Raw genomic sequence first — 24,544 nt, forward strand, 5'->3', positions numbered from 1 at the left:
TCCCGTTGAAAGACTCATATCATTGTTTGTATATTGAAGGTATAACTTTGTATTTTATATGATGTCAAATACAAATAAAACATCTAAAAATAAAAGCTGTTCCATTGTGCCATATGTAATTGTCTCTGTTTAAATATGTACAAAGTAGAATAACAAAAATTTGTAAGGGTTCCGCGGAACCCAGTGTCTCGCCTACTTTTGCTGTAATTCGCAGGCTCAACAAAAGTGAGGGAAAAAATCTATAAAAATATTCCTCTTGATACTATCTTATGATTGTAGGAAGCTTCTGTCCAAGTTTGGTAAAAATCTAGGATAGCTAATGAATCTAATAAATGTTTTGAAAACTTTAACTGCAGACTGTATGTAATGTTAACTGGAAAAAAATCTAAGTCCATTTAAAAGTAAAATACAGAAAAATGGAGTTATTTTTTTTTACAAAATTTACTTCTGGGTACTATCTTATGATCATAAATAAGCTTCTGTCCAAGTATGGTACAAACCCAGGATAGTTTAAGAAAGATGTTAAAATTTTAAAAACTTTAACCACAGAGTGAATGTAATGTTTCCCCGCAGAAAAAACTAAGTCCATTTATAAGTAAAATACGGAAAAAATGGAATTTCAATTTTACAAAATTTACTTCTGGATACTATCTAATGATCATAAACAAGCTTCTGTCCATGTTTGGTAGAAATCCAGTATAGTTTAAGAAAGTTATTAAAATTTCAAAAACTTTAACCACACAGTGAATATTTGTGGACGCCACCGACGACGACGCCGACGGAATGTAGGATCGCTTAGTCTCGCTTTTTCGACTAAAGTCGAAGGCTCGACAAAAATACAAAGAAAATACAAAACAGAATGTCCCTTATCAAATGGAAAAGTCAATCTCAAATACTCCAAACAAATGAAAAACGACTGCCATATCTATAACTTGGAACAGGTATTTCCTGATGAAGAAAATGATGGATTAAACCAGGTCTATAGCTAGGTTAACCTCTCACTTGTATGACAGTCGCATATAATAGTAGAGAATGGTTATCTTATTCTTTGTCTTTTTGTCTTTTTTCTTGTTTTGCCATGTCATTGTCATTTCGTTTTCAATTTACGAAAGTGAACATCCTTTTAGTATCTTCTGCTTTTTGTTATCGAAGCAGTAGGTCTTATAGATTCAACTTTGTTTTTTTCTTAAATACCAAAATGATTTTGTTTGAACTATTTCGATTGTTCGTTTCATTGATTAACATTGAGAGCATAATTTGGAAAGTATTCAAGGACATCCTCTATTATACTAGCCTCTGACCTTTAAGCACGGTGTGTCATTATTTTCATCTCGAATCCCAAAATGGTTTGCATTCATATAGCTGTATATATGTGTATAAAAACTAGATAAAGATACATAGGAAATATAGGTAGCCTGCGGTAGTACAGTGGTGAAAAAGTATGATACCGATGTCAGTGTGCATGGCAAAATAAAAGGTTTGTGAAGCCGAATTATTGTTGTTTGTTGGAACCGTTACTTGTAAGATGGTATCAACTGCGACTGTCAGATCATCAAAAGCAGGCAAAATTTATCCTACAAACCTACTCAAATCACCATTTCAAAGTGTTTACGAAGTGTCAAATAGAAATTTTAGTTTTGTAATCAAAGTGTACTCTTAATTTTAAAAAGGGACTCGTATTTAAATGCACCATCTTTCTGTTAATGTGACACAAATTCATATTTTACATAATTCTAAATTAAGTAACATTTGCCTCAAATAACAAATGACGATGAAACAATTTATTTATTTAAAGTTGACGAACTTCCTTGTTATGTGCATTGTCTATCACACCGGAAATTCCTTGTTAAGCATGTCAATTTGATTTTCCTGTCATAGTACAAACTATATACTTTCCGCTTTCAAAACAAATTAAATTGTTGAAATAGCAAATGGCGTGTAGCGCACAGGTTCCTTTGTGTTGTCAGTTTTGTGAAAACATTAATGAAATTAAATGGAAATGCTTTGATTGCTCATTGTTACTTTGTGATAAGTGTAAAATCAAGCTGCATTCAAAAGTGTCGTTTCAGAAAGAACACAATATCGTAGACATACGGAATGTAAGTCAAATAAAAGTTTCTTCAAACGAGAATTTGGACAGATATCTGACATTATCATGTCATCTGCATTCGTCCAAATCCTGCTGTCTGTTTTGTAAAACATGTGACAATCTTATATGTCCAGTGTGTCTTCTTCAAAATCACAAAGATCACGAGTTGGAACAAATTCACGAGGCTTTCCAAAGGAAAAGGACTACATTGGAAAACATTGTAGATAACATCGATAAAGAATGCCTTGGGATTGTACAGAAAGAACAACAAACCTTCGATGAACTCTGGTCTAAACATCAGCATCAACAACAAAAGACAAAAGAAAGCATTCAAGAACAAACGGAAACCTTAACAAGTCAAATATCATCTTACAGTTCGAAACTATTAGAACAACACCACAGCTTCAACCATGGATTGAACGGCATGTTCGAGTCAAAGAAAAAAGTCTTAGATCAACATGAGCAGGATTTACTAGACAAAAGAAATAAGATTGAAACAATTCTAAATTCAACAAATTTAGCAGAAGTATTTGAACATTCAAAGGGTTTATCTAAACCACCGGAAATCACAAAACCAGACTTATCAAATGCCATGTTGGGCTTTCTTGAAGGACAAGCTTTAGATGAGAATCATCTGCAACGGATTTTTGGGTCTTTAGTAGAAATCCGTCCATTCAAAACTTACACAACAGACTTGCCAGACGTAGGAGTAATCGCATGGCATGGTGATTACTTATGGGTTGCCAATAAGGAAAGGAAAACTCTTCAGAAAATTAAGCCTGGACTTGTTCTGGAAATTGAATCGTGTATGAATGACATAGAAATTAGTGATTTTTCTGTTACAAAATCTGGAGAATTGATACTTAAACTTTCGAAATCGAACAAACTGAAAATTTTATCACAAAATGGGAAACAAAAAATACTTCGAGATTTTTCCTCAATGAAACCAACGGCTGTCTATGTTTCTGGAGTTGGTGACGTCATTGTTGGTGTTAAAGAAAATGGACCAAATTTTGTTCTTTCTGGAAATAGCAGACGACAACTTGTTACCCTGACACCTAGTGGTAAGAATAAGACTACATTTGAATATGATCAAAATGATAAAAGGTTGTTCACCTACGTGTGGAATATTACGTCCACTATGTCAGGAGACATATGCGTCATTGATCGGCTTTCTGACGAATTTGATGGAAGGCTAGTTATGGTTGACCCCAACGGTCAGCCAAAATGGGTTTATCATGGACAATCGAAAGACAGATATATAATTGATGCATTCAAGCCCCGTAACATAATTGCAGTAGAAGATGGGAATATAATAGTAACGGAGAGACTAAATCATTTGCTTTATGTTTTTTCATCATCCGGGCGTCTTCTTGTTCGAATGGTGACATCAGGAATTGATATTTACCTTCCACAGTCACTCTGTGTTGACACTCTTGGAAATCTCTGGATCGGCTGTGGTACTTACAGAGGAGAACGTAATCATGCAAAAATCCATCGGACCCAACTTTGTCTCTTGAAATAATATTTTACATTTAAATGTGTATAACTGTGTAAGGCGATCTGTAAAATTACTGTTATATTTTATTATCAAATTTATGACAGAAAAAATTTCTACAGATATTTTTTTTATCAGAATTTTTTTCAGAATTGTGAAATCTCCACGATCCACTCTCCCAAAAAATGATCTAAAAAAACTAATGAAAACAAAAAAAGGATGAAATAGTTAAGAACTGATGAGAAATGGGCATCTTTTGATATCAAGCTTTATATAAGTGGACATTTCGAAATAAAATCATATATAACTGTACAGAACAGTTTGTTTCCTCGTACACTAGACTTTGTACATGATACAAGTAAGAGAGCAAATTGTTCTATTCTTTCGGGCTTGATGTCAAACGTTATCACAATCAGACAGATATGATACTTGTCTTCGAACAAATGTTCATGTCATTATTGAACTTTGACTGATAATATTTGACCACATGAATACACATAAATAGAAATATGGCGTGTAGGTCAATTAGATAGTTATCCAGCGACAGAAATGACATATTCACATAGGGCAAAATGTAGTCTTCATAAAGTATACGGTTTTACCGGTGTCAAAACAATATTTTAGTGTTTTAATCGTCCCTAGCATTTAAAAGATAACAAAAAGTAAAAAAATCTGCAATCAGTTCTAATTTCTCTACGTAAAGTTCAAAATGAAGGCAACAGTAGTACACCGCTGTTCGAAATTCATAAATCTATAAAGAAAAAAACCAAATGCAAGTTACAAACTAAAACTGAGGGACACGCATCAAGTATAAGAGAACTACGACACAACAGAAACACAACATTAAAATGTAACACACAGAAAAATGAACTATAATATCACAATGTCCATTTCCCTGACTTGGTACAGGGCATTTTAAGATAAAAAGATATGATATAAGAAAACGATTACATATATATTGTATGTATGTTCAGGAATACATGTTCGTCTTGTTATGTACCTTATTGACAGCTATTTGGTTTACCTAAATCGCTACAAATCCTCAATATAAAATCATTGTAATTACAAAATTTATGTAACGGTTCCTATCTTATCGATACAATCACTTATATAAATAATGTATCTTTAGACCATTCCTCATACGATGTAAGAACATCATAAAAATGGGAAACCATTCTAGTTGGACATGTATTTGTGTTCTTTTGTCTTTAATATGTAAGTAAATTTTGTTTTAAACGCATTACAGTACATATTCAATATCGAAAACAACAGATGGTGAGGTTCAATTTCAAATTTAGAGCTATTTGACACATGTTTATCATCACGACCTTTAGAATTTGGTTCATGTCAGGAATATCATTGATTATTTATGGATCTGTATGTAAACCTATGTTTCAAACTTTGCATTTTTATCGGTTATTTATACAAGGACAAAATATTTTTCTTACATACTATAAATACGATTGTGGGCGAGCAGGCTTTAAAAATTGTACGCGGGCGAGTAGGCTTTGAATAATTTTACTTCAAACTTAGTTTAGTCCTCCATTTTATTTAGAAATTATCCGTAAGTAGAACAAGGATATGAAAGAAGTTCCTATAGTTGTTGATATGCCAATATGTTTCAGTTTTCTGCATTGTTTAATGGATATTAGACTGTGACCTTTGATCTTTTATGTACTACATGTATATATAGTGCATTCGTTATTTCTCATGGTCTCTTATCATAATTATCTTTATAACTTTGTAACTTTCAAAAAAGGTCAGTAAAATTTTATATTTTTTTATTCAAAAAGTACGAAGCTATTTGCGGGTAAACGATAATCAAAAATGTAACACAACCACTGTCAAAAGAAAAAAGACTAGAATAAAAGACACGGAATATTGCACCAAATATTTAGTTTGGGAAACTCAAAAACTCAAATGCTAATAACCGTTTACTTTGTCTACATTCATAGCAAATTGCAACTGTTTCGGTTCTTTTTCGTCCTTTGCTTTCGAATACTCGGCATTAGGGGTTCCTCATGAAGAAAGTGTTTTTTTTCTTCTTTTTTTTCTAATAACAGGTTAACAGTATAATAGAGAAAAAAGTATTTTACCTATATTAAAAATCTCATAATATGAAAAAGATAATGTGGTACAAGTATGATTGTCAATGAAACAAATATCCACCAGGGGTTAAAATGAAGTGGTAGTATGCTATTATAGGCAACCTTCGAAATCTGTATTATTTTTCTCAGGAAATTGAGAAAAACAATACCGTATAGTCAACTATGAAAGACCCAAACATGTAAAAATGAGAAACAAATCAAAAGCGAAAACTAACGCCAAATTGAGTAACACAACAATTCATGAAAATCAAATATGACAGATATAATACCTCTGTTGTACAGTTTTCTGATTTTGGGTAGGCACATAATACATTAGATGAGTTTAAAATGTCTGTGAGCGTTGAACACACCCCATAGTATTAGAAAGTGGTGAAACAGCGAACACTTTAAAATTCGTTAGGAAGATACAAATCAAGGTAATAATCCAAATTGACGTATACTCATGAAATCATAAAGAAGCGAATCTAAATGCATAGGCAGTCTCTCTCTATACATGGATCTCCAGCATTTGTGAATCTGATTATAATGAACGAGGAAATTAAGATATTATTGTAAGATCGACAAACGGAACATATCCATGAAAATGCCGGTTAAGTAGCGTCATTGTTAACTTATCCTTCTAAGAAGGAAATCCTGAGTCAGAATTTCAGACAAAGTCACATAAGTAGAAAATTTATTGTGCTGCTTCAATGCTATTACGGAACATATGAATAAAAATGTACATGGGAAAGTGGAAGTTGTGAATTTGGTTAACAAATTGGGGGGGGGGGGGGGGGGGTAACTTTAACAAAAATTCTTGTTTTACAACATGTATAGATAAAAGTTGATATAATGATGTTTTTATCACTGTAATGTAAATTTTCAACTGTAGTACAATAGTCACAGTTAAAGTTCAAAATATAGTTGAAATCTAGGTTGAAACAGCATTATTGATAATCAATACCTGTTGATGTTGACGATCTCTTTCAGTGTTAAAGAAAGCAAAAAAGTGTTCCCTCATAACTAAATGAGAAACCATATCAGATATTGATTAAAAGGCTTTATCATGTGGACGTTTATTATTTGTAATTATAAGTATTTACGATCAACTGAGAATTCAAAAAAAAAGTGTCTTCCCTATTTTGATCTCAATCCTCCTTAACAGATAAAATTCGAAACAATGATCAAAACTAAAACAAATAAAGTATCTTACTTGGGGTTTCTTAAAATCAAACTAAATATGATAATATTTTGTATTATAGGTCCGTTACATGTCAGAACATTTCTTGTGAGTTCAGGTGGTATGTAAATATTTTAAATTCTTTATAAAAAAAAAGAAATACTGATCGAGTGAATATAAATGCATTAGAAAGATTAATAAAAAAAAACACAAAAAAGAGATGAATGCATACGAACAGACAGAAAAGTCAAACAGGAAAATAAATTTATGAAGGTTACTATCCAGCAAAAACTGCTCCAGTTTTTTTTTATCACTACTATGGCAATATATTAAAAGTTATTTTTGATTTGTTGAGAATAAAATTCACAAATAATAATGAAGAAGTGTGTCTACGTAATGGTATAAATATATTTTCACACTTAAAGTTTATCCATGCATGTCGGTTATACCAAAGCTGGACTATGAAATGAACAGGGTACCCAATATGAATGTTGCCAGAATCGAGTGCTTTTACAGAGAGTATATGTGATACGTCATATATGAGATGGCACCCCTACCTCTAAAAAGGAAATATTACTTTAAACATCGTATGTGTCCGAAGCGCTTTTTGAGGTTGACCTTCATCCGAAACTCTCAAGACAACAAGAAATAAAGCCAAGGCTATATGCATACCAGAACACTGAGCGAGCTATATGACCAAACGATACGTTTAAGTAATAGCCAAGTCCATTAAAGATTAGTTAACTTTACTCGAAGTAGTTTTAATTTCAGTTTACCAAGAATTTATGTTATCAATATATCTGTAACTACACACTGATTACTACTGAGTATACGCTCATGGGCTGACTGAAGTTTAAAATAAATTATATGGTCATGGCAGGTTTTGAGTCGCTGTTGAATTCATCAAAATCTTTCTGTGTTTTATTTGTAGGACAAGAATTACCAGAGGAATGTAAATATTTTGGATCATTTCAAGGTATGTTTGGTCCACGTTATAAAAATTGTGAAGAAAACATTGTTTCCTACCACAAATTCGTCAATGACAATACGCTAATAATGTAAATATCATTGACGACCGGTTTTTCGATCGTTCAAGTATATAAAAGCAACAATAGTATACCGCTGTTCAAAAGTCTTAAATCGATACAGAGAATACAAATCCGGGTTACAAACTTAAACCGAAAAAAACACATCAGCTATGAAACCCATACTGTATAATGATTAAATATGTATGGTTAAGGTGGCAATATGTGATACAATACAAAAGAAAAAAATATCATTAACAAAAACAATTATGACATGCTACCAAGGGGGAATACCAAACAACTGATTTCTGGTTTGGGATAGGGAAATAAACTTTTTAATAAATAAAGTCTGGTACTGGAACGTGTTTCTAGGAGCTCAACCCTCCTATAACCTGACTCTGTGATGTAACAGTACATTTCGGGGACTGTTATAGCTGACTAAGTATATAAAAGCAACAATAGTATACCGCTGTTCAAAAGTCTTAAATCGATAGAGAGAATACAAATCCGGGTTACAAACTTAAACCGAGAAAAACACATCAGCTATAAGAGGAAAACAACGGAAAAACAGAAACACTGAAGTGCAACAAAAACAAAGTTTTTAACACCAACATACATAGAAACGGACTTTTCGAAAACAACTGTCATATTCCTGACTTAGCACACGACATTTTACGTAAAAATGGTGAGTTGAAACTGGTGTAATAAGCTAGCCAAAATCTTCCGCTTATATGACAATATAAAAATTATCGCTAGAATGACAATACTACGTAAATGTAGATTTGGATTCCTGAAATTATATGAAGTTCAATACTTTTCATTTTTTGTATATGACTAAATTGGTAAAATAAATACGTTATCTAAATATGTGAATCGTTCTAATTATGTTATATAGATGCAGTTGAAAGTATAAAAAGAATATTGGAAAATAATGAATACTTACGTAAGTATATGAATAATACATCACCGTTTAGTATATGTTTTTTCTTAATCTATGTTACTTCAAAGTTGTAATTGTCAAAAAATCTAAAAATTACAAACTGCAATTGTTATGTGTTTCAAGTACAAAATATATTCAGCTAACATGTCAACTTTATACCTATTATAGAATTTTCGGACATACATGTTAGATTGTAGAGTATACGTAAGAAATAAAAAGAATCCAGATAGAATAATATTATTTAATCAATTTTTCAGAATTACAAGTAGCCAGTAACTTTGCAAAATCGCTTATAGATTTACCTTTAGGTGAGTGTATAACTATATAACAGGTCGGTCGAATTTTACGATTTGAAGGAAAATAGTTATGAAACTCAAACTTATTGAATTAGTTCTTTAAAATGAGCTCAACATCAACTCACATGAGCTGAAACACACATAGACTCACTGATAAAAAAAATGTTAAAAAGAGTTGTCCATGCAGTTGAAGTTATACATTTAAGTTTGGTTTGTTCGACATTATTTTATGAAATTACCAAAAATTCGGATCATTAAGATAAAAGACATATGTCTGTTGTCAGTAAGATAAATCGTCTGAGTGAATGTCTACTATATCCGAACATTATAGTGATAAACCAGTTGAATTGAGCCTTAAGTATTATAATATACATGATTGTCCATCTATGATATTATGTGCGCAATAAGGTATACATAATAACAAGATATGATCATAAGTACTTAATATCATCAAGATTGTTTCGTAGTCTATTCATTTATTCTTTAATCCATCCGTACTTCAAATGTTGTTTACAGTTGATTTGTTTACTCTTTTTAGAGACAGAAGAAACAGAGTACAACAGAGCAATTATCGGTATAGTACATTTCACCTTTGCATCCATATATAAAAACAGACACTTGTTAGACACTAAGCGCTTTTTTCATTTTTTAAAACGTCGCACTTCACATTATGATATTTCAGAAAAATATTGTTGATTGTAACAAAATTTGAAGTTGTTTATATATCACCGTTTAGTTAACAGTTTACGTCGCAGTATGTACAAGTATTCTGTTTTCTGTCAAGTGCCCTAATTTACATTTTCACTCTAGAAGGAAATATTTAAATTTTAATATTCCCCCTCTGTGGAAGTATTTGAATTTATCTATTCTTCCTCATGGGAAGTACCTAAATTCGCTTATTCCATCTCATTGGAAGTGTCTTCATATAATACAAGGAAATATCATATGATTGCAAAGTTGACTATCCACCAACAGACCAATGAGAGCCGTGGTGTAGTGGTTAGAGCATCGGACTACTAACACAAAGGTTCCTGGTTCGATTCCCGTTTGGGATGAAAATTTCAGGAACTCAATTTTCGGCTCTCCCTTGACACCATTTGCGAGTATGGTCTTAAGGAAACGATGATAGTCCGTCGGAAGGGGACGATAAATAGCTGACCCGTGTTAAGAGAGAGCCATATCTCTTGCACGTTAAAGACACCCTTGTAGATTTCGAAAAAGAGTAGGCTAATGCCGCTACAAGGCAGCACTCGCACCCGCAAAGTGGAAAGGGATTAATATAAGTTGCAAAACTTGTTTCCCAATCCACTATAAATAAATATGTTTAAACTAAACTAAACAGACCAATGACAGGGATTACACAACTGTATGTCACCGTTATACCTCTAACGATGCGCAAACCCCATACTGTATAATGAGTATATTTAAGGTTAAGGTGGCAACATGTGATACAATACAAAAGAAAAAAATAACATTAACGAAAACAATTATGACATGCTACCAAGGAGGAAAACCAAACAACTGATTTCTGGTTTGGGATAGGGAAATAAACTTTTTAATAAATAAAGTCTGGTACTGGAACGTGTTTCTAGGAGCTCAACCCTCCTATAACCTGACTCTGTGATGTAACAGTACATTTCGGGGACTTTTATAGCTGAATATGCGGTATTGGCCTTGTTGAAGGCCGTACGGTGACCTATAAGTGTTAATTTCTGTGTCATGTTGGTCTCTTGTGGAGAGTTGTCTCATTGACAATCATACCGCATGTTCTTTTTTTATGATTATTAGCACTTTATTAAGAATGAAACAACTAAACAAATACAAAAGACCAAAAGTAAACATCTATTAACGAGAACTAGTAATCACTGAAAGCTAGTTCGAAGCCAACTGTTGGTAAATAAATCATTTACATCTCCAACGGATTTATTGTTTTGACGTCATAACAAGTACAAAACGCACGTTACATGTTTATTTTATGTAGGACCATAAGTATGAATATTTAGAAAACAGTACATGCTTTGTTATATATAGTCATCAAAGGATTATAATTTAGTACGCCAGACGCGCGTTTCGTCTTCATAAGACTCATCAGTGACGCTCAAATCAAAATATTTATAAAGTCAAACAAGTACAAAGTTGAAGAGCATTGAGGATCCAAAATTCCGAAAAGTTGTGCCTAATACGGCTAAGGCAATCTTTACCTGGGATAACAACATCCTTTTTTTTTTGAAAATTCAAAGTTTTGTAAACAGGAAATTTATAAAAATGACCACATTATTGATATTCATGTCGAAACGGAAGTGTTGACTACTGGGCTGTTGATACCCTCGGGGACGAAACGTCCACCAGCAGTGGCATCGACCCAGTTGTGTAAATAGTTATCAAAGGTATCAGGATTATAATTTAGTACGCCAGACACGTATGACGCTCACAATCAAAATACTTATAAAGCCAAACATGTAAAAAGTTGAAGAGCATATAATACTGATGAAATCAAAAGCCATGTTAATACAGATAAATGCAATAGCCAACAGCTGGTAAGGAGCATATTCCTGTTCATGTGAAGGAGCTTATATTAACTTATTCAGAGGCATCAGTGGACGAATGATCTGTGTAGTTCTACAAATGTAGTCCTCCCCAGCCTGTCAAGACTGAAGTTGTTCGATCGGCTCGTATCTGTTTTTGTCGAGGATCACCAGTTCGTGTAAAAAAAGGAGATCTGGTATGATTGCCAATGAGACAACTCTCTACATGAGACCAAAATGACTCAGAAAAAAACATCTATACGTTACCGTACGGCCTTCAACAATGAGCAAATCCCATACCAGTAACCAAAATGATACGGTATGACATCGCCTAACACGAAGAAGATTTTGATATTGAATAATTCATTTTTCTGAAATTTATAGAACAAATATAACTTTACCAGTAAAGGCAAATACTTTTCATTGAAAGTACCAATTGTTAATTTAAAAACATCTATTGAAGGTCCAGCTGCCGTTGATTTCAATACTTTAATAGAGGATTTAGAGACTATCCATAATTATAGGCATGATACATGTTTACGGTTGCTTATAGCAGAAATGACGGTTTGTAAGTATTAAATAAATGTTAAGAATATTGTTTGCTAAGAAAATTGTATGTCGTATATCAAAAACAGTACTTCATGAACTTCAGATGATGAAATTGTTTCATACAAATATATGTCTTCTAGTCGCAAAATGTATGTTATAGTGCATTATAATTCATTGACCGAATACAATATTTATTTTTTTACTAAGAGTTTACTGTCGTATATAAGGGTAATTAACACTCGTAGACCTTATAGAATTTTATTTTCGTATAAGTTTGTTCATATCAGGATCAAGAGATAAAGTATAATGTCTTTACTTAATATGTTTTCTATTTGTAGATGTGAAAAGATACCAGTATGATATCTGCACGCAGTATAAAACAGAAATGTCTGGTTACTTCTCTACAGATAATGTAAACTGTCTACCTCCAGGTAAATCCTCAGTTCAGAGATTCTGATGATAGATATGTTTTCCAATTAACAAAACGTAGAACAGTAAACTGTCAGCAGCAAATCTAAACAGTTACATAAAAACGGGGATAATTCTAAACTTCCAAAAACAGAGATTGCACATGTGACTGATACCTTTACTTATTGATTCGAAATTGCACGACCTCAATATGTCTTAGTAATTTATATGAAAAAATAGCTAACAAAACTACCAAAATCCATACAATACAAGCATTTACCTATGTAAAAGTGGTGGATTAATCTAGTTTATAGGTAGCATATCTGTAAATATTGACAATGCAATTTCCCATAGGAACTTCTTTTACGGCTAAAACTGTACCACTTTTATTATGAAGTTTTGAAAAAAAAAATCTTATCTTAGTTCAGAGATTCTGTTGAAAGACATTTTTTTTCCAATTAACAAAACGTTGAACAGTAAACTGTCAGCAGCATATATAAACAGCTACTTTATAGCTTGTTGTTTGGTGTGAGCCAAGGCTCCGTATTGAAGGCCGTACATTGACCTATAATGGTTTACTTTTTAAAATTATTATTTGAATGGAGAGTTATTTCATTGGCACTCACACCACATCTATCTATATCTAAATAATTCTAAACTTCCAAAAACAGAGATTGCACATGAGACTGATACCTTTACTTATTGGTCCGAAATTGCACGACCTCAATAGGTATTTGTACTTTATATGAAACAATTAAATTAACAAAAATACTGAAATCCAAGGAAAATTCAAATCGGAAAGTCCCTTAACAAATGAACAAATCATAAGCCCAAACACATAAAACGAATGAAAAAAAATAGTCATACAATATAAGCATTTCCTTATGTAAAAGTGCTGGATTAACCTAGTTTATAGCGAGCTAGATAAAGGCAACAGTAGTATACCCCTGTTCAAAAGTAATAAATTCAGAAAAAAAACTTTTTGATAGTATCTTATTAGATTTGAGAACGCAAAACAGTATGGTTTCATAATCATTAATATTTTGTTGTTTTTTAGAGTTTTATTCATCATTATTATGAGTTTTGTTATGCTTTTTTCAAAGAAGAGTTAAACAATGTATTCGTTGATTTACACATATAAACACCGTTGTTTCACCAGTCTACACAACTTCTCTAACGGAAATTGGCAAATCCAGTGTTTAAACACATCTGTTCAAACGAATGGACATCAACTGTCATATTCTTGACTGTGTACATGCATTTTCGAAATGTAGAAAATGGTGGATTTAACCTAGTTTTACTGCGCTACACCTCCCACTTGTATGACATTCGCATTAAATTCCATATTTGCACTTATTCTTGTCAATCATCATAATCATATATATTTTCAAATATGATTATGATGATTGACAAGAATAAGTGCAAATATGAATTATGTAATTCAAAACTATGCTTAAAGAAAAACTGTTATTTTTTTATATATTCTAGTTGATTCTGTTTTCAGCTTCATGTACACAGTGTACATCCGGTAATTGTATCAATGCCTCCATAGCAACGCCGTGTACAAATGGTGAACGATTCTGTATAACGTCTTCTGTACAGTCAAATACAGAAAGAAATGTGACAAGGAGGTAGGCCTTTAAAAAAAATAAAAATAAGCATAAACGCTGCTTAACAACCATCACCAAATAGCAAGAAAATACACGTCTTGACAGAATAACCATATGTACTGTAAATGCAGAATTATCGCTCTCGGTTTGTTTTCACTATTGCGAACATTGCAACGAAATGGGTATCCCGAAGACTAACAAAACAAATCTAATTTTCATTTATTTGCATCAGAGTTCTGTTTGCATGTAGCATTTACTGAAATCATAAAAACAAATTCCAGCAGAAAATTTTGAAATTACGGTACATGCAAAATAGGAGTGCAGGAAATGGGGGGAAATGAATACAGTGTATCAAATCATGACACTATATGCACATGACATATTCAAAAACAAAGTTCTTATATCGTATCATTTATGTCTTTTTCACTTTTTTTATTTCCAGATGTTCAGATGAACCTGAGTGTAGACTTAATCATCTATTAGTACTAGATTGTCTCCTTATTGACACTGGATCTCAGGGATTTTCTTATGACTGCCATTTTTGTTGTGCTGGAAATAACTGTAACAAAGGGCCTCAAATTGTACCCCCAACTAATACACATTATAATAGAACTTTGTAATATCAACAGCAATTGTTTTTTGTAAATTTAAAAAAAATAAGAGAGTCATATAAAGACATTTGCTGGATCTCTTTGACAACATTATACTTATCCAATGTATTTACCAACAGCAGAATGTGTATATGTTTTGTGTGTTATAACCACAAATGTTATTCTAAATCCACGAAATAAAGTTAGTGTGCTAAAGGCAATGTGTGTCAATGAGACAATAAAAACCTAAAACATTAAAAAGACATTAACAGGTATATATGTTGTCTTTAACTATACACCAGTCTATACCATAAGCCAATCTCTAAATAACCACAAATGTTATTCTAAATCCACGAAATAAAGTTAGTGCGTTAAAGACAAATGTGTGTCAATGAGACAAAAAAAAACTAAAACATTAAAAAGACATTAGCAGGTATATATGGTGTCTTAAACTATACACCAGTCTTTACCATAAGCAAATCTCTAAATCACCCAGAAAAAAAGACAAATGTAAATCACAGAACTAGAGCAAATAATTGCAACAGTAGTATACCGCTATAGAGCAAACTTATCTCTAAATCACCCAGAAAAAAGACAAATGTATATCACAGAACTAGAGCAAATAAAGGCAACAGTAGTATACGGCTATAGAGCAAACTATACTTTCACCTTCTGTCCACAACAAACAGATAAAAGAAAGAAAAAAACTCATTCAATATGCTGTAAATTCAGAAGTTATTGTTTGCATTAATAATCATTTTATTTTTAAGAATGGACAAAAATAAGAAGATAATTTATAGGTGTTACAGATAAAATCTGAATACAGATATATTTAAAGGCAAGAGTAGTATACCGCTGTTCAAAACTCATAAATTTATGGACAAAAAACAAAATCAGGGTAATAAACTAAAACCGAGGGAAACGCAGTAAATATAAGATATAAGAGGAGAACAACGACACAACACTAAAACGTAACACAAACAGAAACGGACCAAATGTATCAGATGTTTGAAGGTGTAATGCAATTGTCACTTAATCGAAGTATTTGCATTCCTTTACGGATTTATAGTATATAAATACCTCTTTTAAACCAGGCTACTGATTTAGGAGTCATAAAGAGGTGTGTGGGATTTTAATAAAGTTGAGAGCATCCTTGACCTTGAAAGTAAAAGCAGAAATATAAGTACTATTCCATTTTGGTTTCAGGAAGCATATATTAGGACTTAGTTTAATTTTGATATAACACCAATTTCTTTTTTTCTGTACTGTATGTGTTCTCATTTATGATCAAATCAACAACAAATAAATTAGTTATAACCATTAGATGTATACTCTACATGATCTTACATACAAGAGTCATATTATTTATCTATGATTTATGTATTTAACGTCCATGACATTGACATTCTGGTGCTATGTTGAAATAATCACAATGAAAAATTTAGCTAATGACCTTGAAATTAAAAATTATTGTGTCTGGTATTAGGATTATGTCCTGTTAAAAATGTCAGATGATCTGTGTTTTATCTGTTAACTTTTAAAACTTAGATAAATCACACAGTTGTTGAAATAGGTCAGCAAACAACTCTTTATTTTTAATTATATCACTTATCACAGCGGTGACAAACTAGATTGTAAAGTCAGCAATTTTAGTCTGATACCCTGAATGTTTTATTGTTTGTTATTGGCTTTGAACTAGGTGTCAGTAACTGCAAGTACTCTCAGATTTGAACCTATTGTCTTGTTTGTTGTAGGGATATATATAAATATGCTCTTTATCATATTACTTTTACGTTTATTATTTTGTGCGACCGCACCACTGTCACAGGTTGGTGGATGGTTTGTCTGTGGTTCAGGGGTTGTTGTTTGTTGATATATATAATTTTTGTTTTTCGTTATTTAGATCAGACAGTCAGTTTTCTCATTCGAATTGCTTTACATTTGTCAATTAAGGCTTTAAATAACAGACTGCAGTATGGGTTTTACTCATTGTTGAAGGTTGTACAGTGACATTGATTGATTGATTGTTGGTTGCTTTACGCCGCATTAGCACAAAAAGGCTATATCGCGGCGAGTCCTATAGTGACATAGTTGCATTAATATTCTATGTCATTTGGTCTCTTGTGGAGAGTTGTCCTGGTGGCAATCAGACACAACTTTTTATATTTATACTGAAATAAATACACAATATTGTGGCTGTTAAAATTGTTGCCATGAAACAAAATACTGGTCTCTCTAAACATTAAAGATCCTTGAAAAATCGGTTTGGGAATAATTTTGCTGAAATTTTGCTGAAATTAATGATTAAAGATGTTCGATAGAAATGGTTACTTTCATGTTTTATCATTGTGATGTTACAGACATATTCATAATGACAAATTTAAAACAGTACAGTTATCAGCAATGGCTTGATAAACATTGATTCTGGTAACTACAATTTGACATTTAATTTTTAAGAAAGTTTTAGCTAAAGGTTTCCGAATGGTTAGACTTTTTTTATTATATCTAATAGCAAAATGATATTCTCGAAATCAAAAGTGCTGCTGATAAAAACTAAGGTTAATCTAAGATCTGATCATGGCTGTCAAAACGGTCATATATTCTGGACATGATTGAATCTAATCACCTATTTTAAATTGTTACAGCTTTACTATTAACAATACCACATCTGGTATTTATCTACCTTAATAGCATACATTAACCCTTTTAACTAAATATATTTCTCAGACAGTGAAAATTGTGTTGACTTGGAAGCCAATATACCTCAATAAGCTCAAAATAGATGACTTTACGACTATAAGAGGTGTTCCTTTAAAAAAATGTGTTCCTTTCTATAACTCAACTAAAATGGAACCACATATTTTATGTGTTCAAATATATTATATTTTGAGGTATTTGGGACATACATTAGAAGGTCATCCACACTATACTGTACTGCTTAATAACAAAGTGTAACTATAGTATAAAGTCAAGAAATAAGACATACATGTATGAGCTCTAAAATTTTATTCTGGAATAGAAAACCACAATACAATATTTTGAGTAATTACATAAATGGTCATAAGCTTTAGTGCTATTTTTTCATCAAATATCTTTGGTTATAAATTTCATTTAATTATATTAAAAAAAAAATGGAAACAGATATGTATCACAGATTTTTTCCAAAACATTTAACTGTGAATTAATTATCTTCTTATTAGTCATACAAATTTCATAAGAAACCTTGAAATATATATTTCATGTAAATAACAAGGTTTTATTAAGATCAAACATGACCAAAACATAGAAAAAAACACTTGTTTTAATTGTACTTTACATATATCTTAAATGTTAGACTCTAAAAGGGTAGAAAATTGAGGTTTAATATCAACATTATACCTTATGTAAATATGAAAGGTTTACCTCAAAATTGATTTAACCATGAAGCAAAAATTCATAAAAATTGTTTCTAAAATCAATGGTCCATTTACTGATGATATATAATAACCCCACAAACCACATATAAATTTTAATGTTAAATTTTATGAAAGATGTTCAACTAAATAGATTTTCCTAAAACCATAAAGTACTATTATTATTTATTTTACAACAAATACAAGTTAAAAACAACAATGTAAAATAATCCCACAAAAGAATTTTATATGATAGTAAGCACCCAATGCAGGAGATGTAAATATGATTAAGAAAACAATATCTATTATGAACATTAAAATATCAACAACATTGATACAATGGCAAAGGATCATATCTCACTATTTAAAAAGAGAAAGGATAAAAACCTTGCATACATCTATATCAGATTTCATGGTGTATTTGTGTGCAAGAAGGCATATGTATTTCTCAATGTCCATCTCCCAGTAAATATAATTCAAGATAAATCTTAACAACATCCAAAGATAATGTTTGTCTTTGAATGATTATTAACAAGTCTTATATAGTTTAATATGATAATCAAAATTTCTATCTGAGAATGATTATCAAGAACTCTATTTTAGAATAGCCCTTCAATAATGTTTTATGAAATATAAATAAAACCTATCATAAAACTTTTTTTGTCTGCTATCTTTTCAAAATTTAACATGAACTGTCAAAAAATAAGAATCAAATTGAATTGAAAATAATGTATTATACAACACATAGACTGGTAGAAAGGTCATGAGTTGTCTCATTGGCACTCACACCACATCTTCCTATATCTATATACATAATTTCACACTTGAATATTTCTTTTACAATTTGCAACTGATGGTACTTATTTTCAATTTGATAAAAATAAAATAAATGATTGAAAAGGCAATTCTGTCCATACAAATTGTGAAATCAGTTTTGCAACATTCCACACCATTTGAATGGAAAACCCCTTAGTTCATAACCTTGTAAATTTGATAACATTCAATTAAATCTAGACATAGAAATACGTTTTCTAAATAATTAGAAAATATTACTACACAATCAAAGGGTACCAATTTTACAAAGTTTGTCCATTTATAAAGTGAACATATATCCTCTCTGTTGCCTGGATCTATGCCAGTCATACTTTACTTTAGCATAATGGATAGCTCCTCTCAAGAATACAAACAGACCTGTAAAAAAATATATTTCAATTATACAAAATAATAGTTCCATAGCTTTAAACACAAACGGCTAATTGAAAACCTGATAGCTTAAAAACTTAACAGAGGAGAATATCACAACATGAAGTTACATGATATCCTATAAAAGTAATTGAATAAAAACCAGAAAAAGTTCTGAATTATATCTGAACACTTTCTAATAGAGAAAATAAATCAAGATTGTCTTTCTTCTTACATAACAGTACTTTTTTCTCTAATGATTTATGCATACTATTGTAATACTTGGTTGATATATAACTATTTAAAACTATAAAATCATGTAAAGCTAATTTTTTTTTTATGTAAATGGAATAACTTCAAATTAACATACCACATAACATTAAAAGCCACCAAATAAATGAGTCTTCTTGTGCATACCCCTCGGCCCATTTGTTGTGCTGAAAGTAATAAATTACAATAATAAATAATCAATATACTATTTGTTCATGCAAAGTTAAACATGTGTTCCCTTACTTATTTATTACAATAAAGTGGGCAATAGTATTTCCTTTTTTCTGTCATTCTCTAATAAACAGTAGATTATAAAGCCTTGTAAAAAGAGGAGCTCGTCAATGGTCGTTTGGTAGAATTATGTACGTAACAGATACAAACTCCAATTTTCTTGGACTAATTACTAGTTTAAAGTCTAAGAATAAATGGAGATTCAGAACTTAGAAAGGGGTTCAATTTAGTGCAGCTTTTAAGGTATGGATTTTGACTTTTGACTTTTTAATTATAAATGTTAAAGACTACTTATTCTTTACACAGATGCTTTATACAGAACTGTAGAGTTCTGTATGTTGACCTTTCACTTGAGAATTCAAAGGTCCTCTTGTAAATTTCATTATTTATTTAAAGCAAATCTGACCCCCTGGGCTGTATATACTATTGAAAAAGCAATTCAATACACAATAGAACCAGAAAAGAAATATTTCGGTTAATGTATTTGTCTAATCATAGTAAATTTGAACCATCAATTATACTAGTATCAATGTAAATGATGTTTAGTTATATATTAAGAACATACAAAGGGAAGTAATCCATAGTGTTTCTTAATTCATGGTCAAATAAATGTAAGTTTAGATATGCATAGATTTGATTAACTGAAGTAATTATATGGTTTGTGTGCACTTAAATTCATTATTTTAATTATGAGATGAGACAAAAATACAAATTGCATGTAACAGTAAATTTAGCTGTGAATTTACTCAAATAAAAAGGATACTGGTAATTGTGTACTTGAAGAATTTAGTCAAGTTAATGTGCCTATCCCATGTCAGGAACGTCTATGATTATGTGTGTGTTTAATCCTTTCAGGTATTGAGCGTTAAAAGGAGTTCTTTGAAAGAATCTCTTCAATGTACTCACAAATTGTTTGAACCCTTAGTTATTAAGACCTTGAGATATATATGGTATTAACATTTGTTCATTGTTGAAGGTTTTCTGCTAACTTCTTCTTTTCTTATGAGATGCATATGAATACTACTTTTTCAGTATAGCTATTAGTGGACTTAGAAATAGTTACTTTCTGAAATTCCATCTCTTCTTTTTGTTAAAAAAATTATGTCACATAAATTAGACAAACCTTGAAAATTGCCACCCATTTAACAATGGAAAGTCCTAGTCCAGACAGCGCTCCACATCGTCCAGCTATGGTGTTGAAGAAACATATAGCAAATAATAGTCCAATCCAGTTAAAGAAGAAGGCCACTGAAAATAGTGTAATTTAGTTTTAAGGTTAGAAAATTAATAATAGCTTAACAACAAACAAAAAACACCACTTTTTGTTACATAAATTTCATGATAAATTATATGCTGTGATATAAAATGTAATCTACTGACTATAAAACAAAATCTTTAACTTCCCATTATTGAACAAAAGTAGAACTTACAGACAAATGCACAGAGGAACATGCTATCTGTGCCAATAATATCTCTGGAAACCTCTCTATCACTGAGAACTGGCCGAGATTCTCCACCAATCTGTAAAAAGGAAATTACAGAAAATTGAACAATCAAATTAACTTATACCAACGGAAATTTGTATATGAATATTCGGTTTGAAGTTTAACTTTTTTTATGGTACTGATAAAATCACCCAAGTACAGTTAATTTTGAAACTATTGCTTGCCTTTATTTTTGCGATCTTGTCATTTAGACTAAAATGCAATTGAAATTTTTGGCGATATTGAGAAAAAAAATATTAATTCATATAAAAAATATTTCAAAATACGAATTATTGCGATTGTTGCATTTTTCTCATTAATAAACACATCGCAATAATTACTAAATTTTACAGAACTTGACCATGAAAGTTAAAGAAATATATATCTACCTCTGGATCTGGGTGTCCTTTAGTTCTCTCTGCCTCCTCATAACTGGGTAATGAAGTAGCTTCTACATATGTGGGCAGTTTCATATTCTGTGCTGATTCAGCCTGGTCTGAAATATACATCAGTATTTGTTTTGTTACTTTAGTATTTTCCATTTAAATATTAAAAAAAAAACAATATGGATCTTAATCTCCCAACTTAAGCTCTTAAAAAGTATTGTTGACAGGAAGACAGATATTATTATTTTTATGATACATTGATTATTGCCTGTTAGTTTTTCAAATAACTTTAAACATTTCTAGAGCCAGTGTTCGTTGTTGTATAGCTTTTTTATTCAATATGTAATAGTAAATATTTTGGTATGGATTCTTCTTTATAACATTGATTACTTTGTGTTGATTTTCTATTGTGAAAAATATTCACCAACCTTTTATTTATTCTTCTTTGTATAATTATGACATACCTGATGAAGCTTGGTGATGATTTGTTCCAGGATAAGCTGGAGGAGGTTCTACCATTGTCAAGGTCACTGGTTCAGCTGGAACCCTTTCATCTTCACCAACCAACTAAAATACAGATATACATGTATTTATGGTAAACGAACAAAAAGTCTTAGGAAAAAAAGTCACAAATAATTTGCTGACAATTGTTTGAATATGTGAGAGAAAGATATTGACATATTTTCTTTTTGTAACATATATTTATTTTTTAGTTTAGACCATTGTTAATTAATAAGCCTTGACAAAAGGAAAATTAATAAAATCTAATCATGCAAAGGATATATTTCTTAGTAGAATGATTTTTAAGTACAAATGTACCAATCTATTTTGACAATTTGCTTTCATTACAATTATTTGGTCATTATTGATATTTATTGAATAAATTACCTTCATATATAAGAGTTCAAGAAAACACAAACAAAAATCGGGAAAATTAATGTTTTTCTTGTTCAAAGAAAAATAATCTCCAAAACTGAACTGTGACTTTTTGTCCTGTGACTTTTTTTTTTAAGGTGACTTTTGTCTGTGACTTTTTGTCCTACATTCATATCTATGATACATATATCTAAATAAAATTGAGAATGGAAATGGGGAATGAATCAAAGAGACAACAACCAAAACAATTCAAGGCAATCAAGATGGCATAAAAATTCAGTACAGATCCACGTACATGGATAATCCTCAAATAGCATGTAAATTTAAGTGCTATACTTTTTTTAGTTTTCAGTGTTACTTTTAAATTTAATTTGTTAGAAGTGATTCAAAACTTTTAAGCAATAAGTATAGTGAAAGGATAAACCCTTCACAGTTATAAGGTGCTTCAAGGTCTTTGTAACAATATGTATCATATGACCTCTGATTTGACCCACAATTCCATAAATGCCAATTGTTACTATTTGCGGGGGATTTCCCCCATGGAGGATCCCAATTGGAATTATTTTATTTTACAATGGCTTTAGGCTTGTAAAAGTATGATGAAGCCTAAAAACAATATTAAATTATATTTGAAGAATGTATACATGTATGAGCCAACTTGCATGTTAAACCCCCATGGGCATTTTTAAAAGTTGGCAGGTATGCAATTCAGAGATATATAACTACATATGCAGTTTCAGAGATGAAATGAATTTATAAATAATTAACTTAATACATTATTATGTGTTTATAAACATGATTAAAGAATTGCTAACAAATAAAATTGATAAAGGAAATGGGGAATGTGTCAAAGCGACAACAACTCGACCATAGAGTAGACAACAGCCGAAGGCCACGAGTGGGTCTTCAATGTAGCGAGAAACTCCTGCACCTACTCATGAAAAAAGTTATTTACATTGTAATATAAACTTAAATTTTGACCTGCTTCAGGTGAAAAAATGTACTGTAAGGTTATACATGGTATATGACACAAGTTGAGGTGAGGTAATTGGTACATAGACTTTGTAGTGAATTATATTGGATTCTGAGGGCCGCAACTTCAGAAAATAGACCAAATAATACACCTTATGGCTATTTGACCGCCATTACTGGATATCACACACGTTCCCTAAAAATGTTGACGTCATAAAACAATATATCTGACGCCACAATGGAAAAGAGATTGTTGTTGACTTCAAAAGTTCAAGCGGCCGGGTCAGTCAGGATAAGTGATAATGTGTATTAATACAACTTTATATCGATATTAGCCTACTTGGCCGCTTGACCTTTTGACGCAAACAACAATCACTTTTCCATTAAGGCGTCAGATATTTTGTTTGTGTTTTGACGTCAAAATTTTATGGGAACTTGTGTGATATCCAGTAATGGCGAACAAATAGGGATAAGGTGTATTAGAGAACACCCCTCTTTTCCAAAATTACTTCACAAGATATTTCTCATTTTCTGGCCATACTGGAAGCTAATTTTAATCATAAAAGTATATTAAAATATGTATCAGTAACAAAATGTATGATGTGTGCAACTCATATTGCTTAAATAAATAACTCTCAAAATTGCATTAGCTAATTTTATAGGTGGATCTTGTCAAACACAACATATTTATCGACTGTACAATATGAAATAAAACACAATACAGTATAAAACATCGACATATTTAGACACAAGGACACATACTACTTCATAGCGGACGTTAGAGCGTTCCATTGAGACGCTCGTTTGTGTATTTGTTCTGTTTTTATCTGCTGTCAATTTGTCAGTATCAGTGAAAAATGGCGATTTTAGCGGATAGAAAAGATCCGAGAATTTCGGATACGTCTACTGGTCCTGTATGTTTACATTTGGTTTGAGAAGAGCAGAGCAATTGTA

General features: G+C 31.3%; 3 protein-coding genes across 3 annotated transcripts; 2 read left to right on the forward strand and 1 right to left on the reverse strand.

Annotated features, from left to right (window-relative positions):
- The first annotated feature begins 1,875 nt into the window (after positions 1–1,875).
- On the forward strand, positions 1,876–3,712 carry LOC134696738 (uncharacterized). Its single transcript, XM_063558665.1, has one exon. It carries the CDS (start codon positions 1,932–1,934, stop codon positions 3,612–3,614), a length of 1,683 nt encoding a protein of 560 aa, XP_063414735.1. The 5' UTR covers positions 1,876–1,931; the 3' UTR covers positions 3,615–3,712.
- Positions 3,713–4,636: 924 nt separating this feature from the next.
- On the forward strand, positions 4,637–14,835 carry LOC134696744 (uncharacterized). Its single transcript, XM_063558676.1, has 10 exons — positions 4,637–4,802; positions 6,937–6,975; positions 7,786–7,830; positions 8,775–8,822; positions 9,077–9,127; positions 9,654–9,689; positions 12,104–12,208; positions 12,528–12,620; positions 14,102–14,228; positions 14,650–14,835. The coding sequence occupies exons 1-10, from the start codon at positions 4,751–4,753 to the stop codon at positions 14,825–14,827; spliced, it is 774 nt and encodes a 257-aa protein (XP_063414746.1). The 5' UTR covers positions 4,637–4,750; the 3' UTR covers positions 14,828–14,835.
- A 2,953-nt stretch (positions 14,836–17,788) lies between these two features.
- On the reverse strand, positions 17,789–24,523 carry LOC134696746 (NEDD4 family-interacting protein 1-like). The gene is made up of 7 exons (XM_063558679.1): positions 24,353–24,523; positions 22,207–22,309; positions 21,746–21,852; positions 21,303–21,393; positions 20,996–21,120; positions 19,742–19,808; positions 17,789–19,380 (listed from the first exon to the last, which is right to left on the reverse strand). The coding sequence occupies exons 1-7, from the start codon at positions 24,380–24,382 to the stop codon at positions 19,283–19,285; spliced, it is 621 nt and encodes a 206-aa protein (XP_063414749.1). The 5' UTR covers positions 24,383–24,523; the 3' UTR covers positions 17,789–19,282.
- Positions 24,524–24,544: the final 21 nt, after the last annotated feature.

The sequence above is a fragment of the Mytilus trossulus genome, chromosome 14 (genome assembly GCF_036588685.1).
Source record: "Mytilus trossulus isolate FHL-02 chromosome 14, PNRI_Mtr1.1.1.hap1, whole genome shotgun sequence".
NCBI lineage: Eukaryota > Metazoa > Mollusca > Bivalvia > Mytilida > Mytilidae > Mytilus > Mytilus trossulus.